The sequence below is a fragment of the Notothenia coriiceps genome, unplaced genomic scaffold (assembly GCF_000735185.1).
Source record: "Notothenia coriiceps isolate Sejong01 unplaced genomic scaffold, NC01 NC01_scaffold00017067, whole genome shotgun sequence".
In the NCBI taxonomy this organism is placed as follows: domain Eukaryota; kingdom Metazoa; phylum Chordata; class Actinopteri; order Perciformes; family Nototheniidae; genus Notothenia; species Notothenia coriiceps.
In genome coordinates this window covers 293,397-301,465 of record NW_011349768.1, presented here as the reverse complement: position 1 = coordinate 301,465, position 8,069 = coordinate 293,397, and the positions used below count along the sequence as shown (strand labels likewise).

General features: G+C 39.0%; 2 protein-coding genes across 2 annotated transcripts in view; one reads left to right on the top strand and one right to left on the bottom strand.

Annotated features, from left to right (window-relative positions):
• The window catches only part of sgsh (N-sulfoglucosamine sulfohydrolase (sulfamidase)), a 9,858-nt gene extending 6,752 nt beyond the window's left edge, over nt 1-3,106 (bottom strand). Inside the window, exons 1-2 of the mRNA XM_010776457.1 lie at nt 2,812-3,106; nt 1,768-1,928 (exon numbers count right to left, since the gene is read on the bottom strand). Of these exons, the coding sequence (XP_010774759.1) occupies nt 1,768-1,928; nt 2,812-2,890 (240 nt within the window). The 5' untranslated portion in view covers nt 2,891-3,106. The remainder of the gene's footprint in view (nt 1-1,767; nt 1,929-2,811) is intronic.
• A 52-nt stretch (nt 3,107-3,158) lies between these two features.
• The window catches only part of slc26a11 (solute carrier family 26 member 11), an 11,968-nt gene continuing 7,057 nt past the window's right edge, over nt 3,159-8,069 (top strand). Inside the window, exons 1-5 of the mRNA XM_010776478.1 lie at nt 3,159-3,319; nt 4,789-5,020; nt 6,028-6,220; nt 6,644-6,729; nt 7,393-7,414. Of these exons, the coding sequence (XP_010774780.1) occupies nt 4,820-5,020; nt 6,028-6,220; nt 6,644-6,729; nt 7,393-7,414 (502 nt within the window). The 5' untranslated portion in view covers nt 3,159-3,319; nt 4,789-4,819. The remainder of the gene's footprint in view (nt 3,320-4,788; nt 5,021-6,027; nt 6,221-6,643; nt 6,730-7,392; nt 7,415-8,069) is intronic.

The following is an 8,069-nucleotide window of genomic DNA, read 5'->3' as shown; positions in this document are numbered from 1 at the left end:
TCCTGTATGTTTTCATATCGCAATATATATCGCAGGGGGAAAAAAAATTGCAATATCAGTTTTTTCCAATATCGTGCAGCCCTAATACCTATATACAGTCGGGCAAAAAAGTATTTAGTCAGCCACCAATTGTGCAAGTTCTCCCACTTAAAAAGATGAGAGAGGCCTGTAATTTTCCTCCTACAGTAGGTACACTTCAACTATGAGAGACAGAATGGGGTGAAAGAATCCAGGAAATCACATTGTAGGATTTTTAATGAATTAATTAGTAAATTCCTCGGTAAAATAAGTATTTGGTCACCTACAAACAAACAAGATTTCTGGCTCTCACAGACCTGTAACTTCTTCTTTAAGAGCCTCCTCTGTCCTCCACTTGTTAACTGTATTAATGGCACCTGTTTGAACTCGTTATCAGTATAAAAGACACCTGTCCACAACTTCAAACAGTCACACTCCAAACTCCACTATGGCCAAGACCAAAGAGCTGTCAAAGGACACCAGAAACAAAATTGTAGACCTGCACCAGGCTGGGAAGACTGAATCTGCAATAGGTAAGCAGCTTGGTGTGAAGAAATCAACTGTGGGAGCAATCATTAGAAAATGGAAGACATACAAGACCACTGATAATCTCCCTCGATCTGGGGCTCCACGCAAGATCTCACCCCGTGGGGTCAAAATGATCACAAGAACGGTGAGCAAAAATCCCAGAACCACACGGGGGGACCTAGTCAATGACCTGCAGAGAGCTGGGACCAAAGTAACAAAGGCTACCATCAGTAACACACTACGCCGCCAGGGACTCAAATCCTGCAGTGCCAGACGTGTCCCCCTGCTTAAGCAGTACATGTCCAGGCCCGTCTGAAGTTTGCTAGAGAGCATTTAGATGATCCAGAAGAGGATTGGGAGAATGTCATATGGTCAGATGAAACCAAAATATAACTTTTTATTAAAAACTCAACTAGACGTGTTTGGAGGAGAAAGAATGCTGAGTTGCATCCAAAGAACACCATACCTACTGTGAACATGGGGGTGGAAACATCATGCTTTGGGCTGTTTTTCTGCAAAGGGACCAGGACGACTGATCCGTGTAAAGGAAAGAATGAATGGGGCCATGTATCGTGAGATTTTGAGTGACAACCTCCTTCCATCAGCAAGGGCATTGAAGATGAAACGTGGCTGGGTCTTTCAGCATGACAATGATCCCAAACACACCGCCCGGGCAACGAAGGAGTGGCTTCGTAAGAAGCATTTCAAGGTTCTGGAGTGGCCTAGCCAGTCTCCAGATCTCAACCCCATAGAAAATCTTTGGAGGGAGTTGAAAGTCTGTGTTGCCCAGCGACAGCCCCAAAACATCACTGCTCTAGAGGAGATCTGCATGGAGGAATGGGCCAAAATACCAGCAACAGTGTGTGAAAACCTTGTGAAGACTTACAGAAAACGTTTGACCTCTGTCATTGCCAACAAAGGGTATATAACAAAGTATTCAGATGAGCTTTTGTTATTGACCAAATACTTATTTTCCACCATAATTTGCAAATAAATTCTTTAGAAATCAGACAATGTGATTTTCTGGATTTTTTTTTCTCTCATTTTGTCTCTCATAGTTGAGGTATACCTAGGATGAAAATTACAGGCCTCTCTCATCTTTTTAAGTGGGAGAACTTGCACAATTGGTGGCTGACTAAATACTTTTTTGCCCCACTTGCACAAATGAGGTGTGTGTGTGTGTGTGTGTGTGTGTGTGTGTGTGTGTGTGTGTGTTGTTACCTGTGGCAGGCCGGTGAGGATGGTGGAGCGGCTGGGGGAGCAGCTGCTGACGGAGGTGAAGGCGTTGCTGAACACCAGGCTGCGCTGGGCCAGAGAGCGCAGGTGGGGGGTGTGGACCACAGAGTTGTTATACACCTCCGTCTCAAAGCCGGCATCATCAGCTGGAAGAGGGGGGGGAAAGCACATTCCTTAGCTCTTAAGCTCCCATGGCCATACAATAGTTACAAGTGTTCATCCCAATTTCTCAAACTCCAAGGTGAGTTCCTCAAATGTCTTGTTTGGCAGTCCACAACCCAGAGATAATCACTTGACTTTGAGAGAAAGGCAAGAAATCTGTGTATTTGATAGGCTGAAAACAGCATTTTTCATGTTTAGTTTAAAGACATACAGGAGTGTCAACATACTTTTGAACACATAGTGCAATTCATTATTCAAAGAGGTCTGTTAATGTGTCCACCCCATCTATATCCTCAAGACTAGATAGCAGAACTAACCTGGGTAATGCAATTTGAATGATTGTAGGACTGATGTGTAGACCCCTGGTAGACCCCCACATAATACAGACTGTGGAATCTTGTGCAATATGGACACTATGTTTACAATACTGTGCAATAATCACCTTTTTCTGAAAAACCTACATTGTGATAAAAGTCCCAACATTTTGTATAATGTCTCAACACCTAATGTGAACTTATGTCACTAGGTTCTAAAGTTGCTGCTCCTCATTTTTAGCCATGGATGTGAACGTATATGTCTTATATATGTTTTTATTCTATTATTACTAATGTGTGTATTTATTCTCTATATTTAATAAGCTAGCTTATTCTTTATTATTGTATGCCTTTTTGTACCTGCTATGACACTTTTTGCTGTAACACTGTACATTTCCCTGCTGTGGGACTAATAAAGGAATTCTGATTGGTCTTACTTAATAAACTGGGGACTGAGTATACTGTAACAGCACATTTTATTATAGCAGCTCAAAGGCATTTAAGTATGTAAACCTGCCACGACTTATCACTCGATGTAAATGTAAAAACTCACCAATTATTAGAAGCACATTTCTCCTCTTTGACTCCCCGATGCTACATGATGCCAAGAGGAGAAGATACTGAAGAAGCATGATGATGTTTAGCTTTCCTTACTGTTTCCCATTAAAACTTGCTTTCTACATCTCAAACTGTCTGCTGGTTTGGCTAGGAAACATGTAAAGTGCGTCTAAACAATTATATTCAATACATGAAGTAATTTATCATTTAAAACAAGTAGATAAAATGACTTCTAGCAGAACTGTTGGCTACATCACGGATTTGTTTTCCCGTCTTCCTTAAACAACGTAAGCCCCACCTACTAACGATCACATGACAGAGGTCACGTGCAAACAGAAAACAGGAACCGGACTGTCTCGCGCTCATGGCTCGCGCTTCGTCTTCAAAATGATATACATTTTAGGAAGTGGTTTCAGCAAAAAGGAACAAAAACGCGTTGTCAGCGAAAGTCCTGAAAATCACAGCTAAACCATGGACAAATAAAGAAGAGGACACCTCTTTAAGTAAGAGTTTCTATTTCCTGTTGTCTTGTTTTTTCTATTGTATTTTATTTGTTGCTGCTCTATTCTATTCTATTATTATACTTTGATCTATTATGTGGTTTTCCCCCCTGCTTTATTACTCTGTACTGTAATGTTTAGTGTTTTCTATCTTCGTTTTTTTTATCTATTCTATATTCTTCTCTGCTTGTTTTTCTCTATTTTCTTCTCTTCTATTTTCTGTGTCTATTTTATTATTTATAACTTTCCCTTTCTTCCACTAACACGGATTTTTTATTTAAATCAGTCATGTTTTTCTACTTTTTCAATGCAACAGCTTATTGTTGATATGTTATAGTATAATTGGTAACAGATGCAATATAGGGCACAATGGTAAAAAATAAAACACCACACTGTCAGATAAAGCTTACAGTAGGTTTAGGATGTCGGAATATAGCTTATGGAAAGGTGTGCTGTCATAACGCAAAAATAAACAGTGTCGAGAACCAACCTGTCATATGACTATCATATGATTATGAAACCTCAAAGCTTGTTCACTCAAAACATCAGAGAAATAAATATGTCCTCAGGTAACTTTTCAAGTTAGTCGACTGAAGAATTTGTTCGTTTTTCCCCCCCCATTGCACACAGATGCCAGCATGCATCTGAAAATATGGCATCCACTTTCTTTGATGCTCTGTGTGTTTATCCAGAAGAACACAGAGCAACATTTTTATTGTGTTTCCATGAATTCTGTTTATGTGGTGAAAGAGAGGGAAATCAAATCCAAAGAATCAAGTTAAAAGCACATGAGTGACATGTAAACAGAGGTGGGAGAAGTACTCAGGTCTTGAACTTAAGTAAAAGTAGAAGTTACAGAGTGTAGGAATACTCGGTTACAACAAGTCCAATTCCTACATTCAAAATCTTGCTCAAGTAAAAGTACACAAGTAAGCATCAACATATAGTTAAAGTACCAAAAGTAAAATTTGTCCATTTCAGAATAATATATGATACGTTTTGATTATAATGGTTAATCATTAAAGTGTTCTCAAAGCTGGTAAAGGTGCAGCTAGTTTGAATGACTTTGTATACTGCAGGGCAGTTTGTGAGCTCCAGGTTTATCTGAAGTCTTTTTTTTATAGTTGTTTGTGTTTCACATTATTTATACTAATCTGCAAACTAACTAAAGGTAATAAATAAATAAATGTAGTAGAGTAAAATACACAATTTATCTCTGAATTGTAGTGGAGTAGCAGTACAAAGTAGCAACACGTGAAAATACTCAAGGAACTCAAAATGTTACTTTAGTACAGTAGGCTACTTGAGTAAATGTACTTAGTTAGTTCACTCCGCTGCATTTAAAACAGAGACGGAAACTTCACCTTGTGTACGTTATTTTGTTCTGCACGCTTTCAAATTTGCAAACCTTTTCCTCTGTCCACTTGCTGCTGTCTGTTCATCCTCTTTGTTGTCCTCCTCCTCCTCTCCAGGTTCCCCTTCCTCTCTTTTGACTCCTAAGTGATGGAGCGTCCTCTGCTGGGCCGAGGGTCCGCCCTGTGCTGCTCCTACAGCTCTCTGAAGGCCTGGCTGCCCCTCCTCTCCTGGGCGCCCCGGTACCGGCTGAAGTGGCTCCAGATGGACCTTCTGGCAGGCCTCACTGTGGGGCTGACCACCGTCCCTCAGGCGCTGGCCTACGCTGAAGTAGCCGGCCTTCCCGTGCAGGTGAATCCTAGCTGTGCTGTTTGTGAAGATTCATCCTTTAGATTCAACTCTCTCCAGATCTTAAGCCGGGCTGTTTTTAATCATAAAGTGGTTCAAATTGTCTTGTTCTGGTTTTCTTTAATTGTATCCATATAAACTTCCTTAAATGGGTTGCTTGTTTTCTTGGTGATTTAAGCAATCCCTCTTCTGGACTGCAAAGAGTGGAAATCATGGTGTATTTTATTTATCAATATCAATGTTTAAAATAATTTATTTATTTAGTAATCCTCAAGCCTAAACAATAAGTTGAATGAGAGAATATTAACCAGCATTTATATGGGAGTCAATCAATTGTCACCTTTGGAAAGCAAACATTTATTGTGTTAGTTAAACACATAAAAAGGCATTTGAAGATGTCAAAATGGGTTCTTGGAAAAAGATTCTGACATTTTATCGATGAAATAATTTATGAATGTATTGAGAAATAACTAGATTATAGGTACATTTCAAGACGTGTTTAAAGAAAACTACAAATACGTATTCTCTATTAATGGAAAATTACTGAATCTATGCAAATACTGTTCACTTCAAAAGTTTAAATGTTTCCATTTTAGGTCAATGGGATTTTTAAACCGTTATTAAACCAGGAAAGTCTCACTGAGATTAAAAATGTCTTTTGCAACCGAGTCCTGGCCAAGATATGCAGCTTTACAGTTATCCAACACAAATTAAAAAACAATGACATAGAACATTATCATAAAAAGCATCTAGAGACAAAGCTGTCTGCTTCTTGGGCTGCTTTTCAAGTTTCCACATCCCATAAATCGCATAATTAACCATGATTGGCTGCTAAAGTATTTGTGGTCAGAAAATCCTGCCTGTACGTTCACATCTTAAACTCAGATTCGGGGTGAGCATAGAGAGACTCTACCCCTCAGCAGCCGAATGTGGAAAAGAAGGGTTACAGTGTCAAACTCTGGTGAAGCAACAAGAGTAGAAACCAGATCTGAAAGCATTTCTCCCCACAGTACGGACTCTACTCTGCCTTCATGGGGGGGTTCGTCTACACCCTCCTGGGGACCTCTAAGGACGTGACACTGGGTCCCACAGCCATCATGTCCCTCCTGTGTTTCTCTGTGGTGGGGGGGCAGCCTCACCGCGCCGTGCTGCTCAGCCTCCTCTGTGGACTCATCCAGGCTGGAATGGCTTTACTGAGATTGGGTGATTAGTGATGGTCATGAGAAAACCTTATGACACCAGTTTTTGGAAAAGTTTATTTATCAAGTTAACACTCGAGAGACTTCTTTTACCAACATAAAATGGGAGCTTTTATCCACAATGAGACACATTGTTTTCACCTGATAGCAGTGCTAATTTAGCATTACATCTTTCAGTCTGTAAAATGAATGAGCTCTGTATCAAAATCTGATATTAGATCAAAGCAATATAAGAAAAAAAGTGTTGACTGCAGAGACTGTGAGGAAACAGGAGATATGTTTGTGAGTGCAGCGAGGCTACTTCCTACCACCACATCTATGACTTCCTCTGCCTAACCACACACATTTTCTCGGAAATCTGTAGATAAATCATACTTTATTTTATATATTTCTGGTTCTAAGTCAGTGTCATGCTTGTCTTATTAAGGTTTCCTGCTGGACTTCATCTCCTACCCTGTAATAAAAGGCTTCACTTGTGCTGCTGCGGTAACCATTGGCTTTGGCCAAGTCAAGGTGAGAGTTGAATACATCCAGACCCACAAACTAACAGGAAAAACTAAACATCATCAAATCAACCATGTACCAGCTACTCTACTTGTTAACAGGCCTGTCTCAATATCCTTTTAACGCTGTCTAGCTAAAGATACATATAACTGCTGCTTTTACATTTTTAAAGAGGCCCTATTTTGCTTTGTGGGGTTTTACCTTTCCTATAGTGTGTTATAGGTTTGTGCGCATGTAAATGGTCTGCAAAGGCTAAAATCTCAAAGTTCCCAGAGGGAATTTCTCCTTTAAAAGAGGAGAAACATTGTCTTTTAAAAGACTAATTTTAAAGGTCTTAAAAAGACCAATGTCACAGCAGGATTTGGAAAAACGTGTCCATGCTTTTATCTTCAGTAGACTCGACTACTGTAATGGTGTCTTTACAGGTCTCACTAAAAAATCTATTAGAAAGCTGCAGCTAATTCAGAACGCTGCTGCTCGAGTCCTCACTAACACTAAGAAAGTGGATCACATCACTCCTGTTCTGAAGTCTTTACATTGGCTTCCTGTGTGTCAAATAATAGATTTCAAAAATACTGCTGCTGGTTTATAAAGCTTTGATTGGTTCAGGTCCAAAATACATTTCTGACCTACTGCTAAATTATGAACCATCCAGATCTCTCAGGTCTTCAGGGACTGGTCAGAACTAAACAGGGTAAAGCAGCGTTCAGTTATTATGCTCCAAATATCTGGAACAAACTCCCAGAAACCTGGAGGTCCGCTGCAACTCTTACTACTTTTAAATCCAGGCTGAAGACTTTTCTTTTTGCCACTGCTTTTAATTGAACTATTCACATCTTAAACTGCACTGTAACTTTTATCCATGTATTTTTTTTTTTCTTTTTATATTTTTTTTATTATCTTTTCTTTTTAATGACTGATTTTAAATGCCAATATCTTAATGTCTTTCATTTTTTGTAAAGCACTTTGAATTGCCTTGTGTTGAAAGGTGCTATATAAATAAACTAGCCTTTCCTTGCCTTTGTTTGTTCAGGGGCTATAAATATAATGATTTTTTTATTTGAATGTGTTTTTTAAATCCAACAGTGTACTACAAAGATAATCAGATTATGAATAAACCGTTCTAAATTCATCAACATTGAAATAAATGTATTATTAAAATAATATTTAACTGTTATCAAAACTTAGTGCAACTGTAGAAGCTTGCTCTGTTCGGTTGTCTCACTGAAAGAATCACTTTTAACATTTTTTTTTAAAGTCAGTATGCAGAGACAAAGGGTCGTAGTTCTCACTATTTTCAACAATATTTGCCTTAAATACATTGAAATGTGAAAGTTGAACAAAAAAGT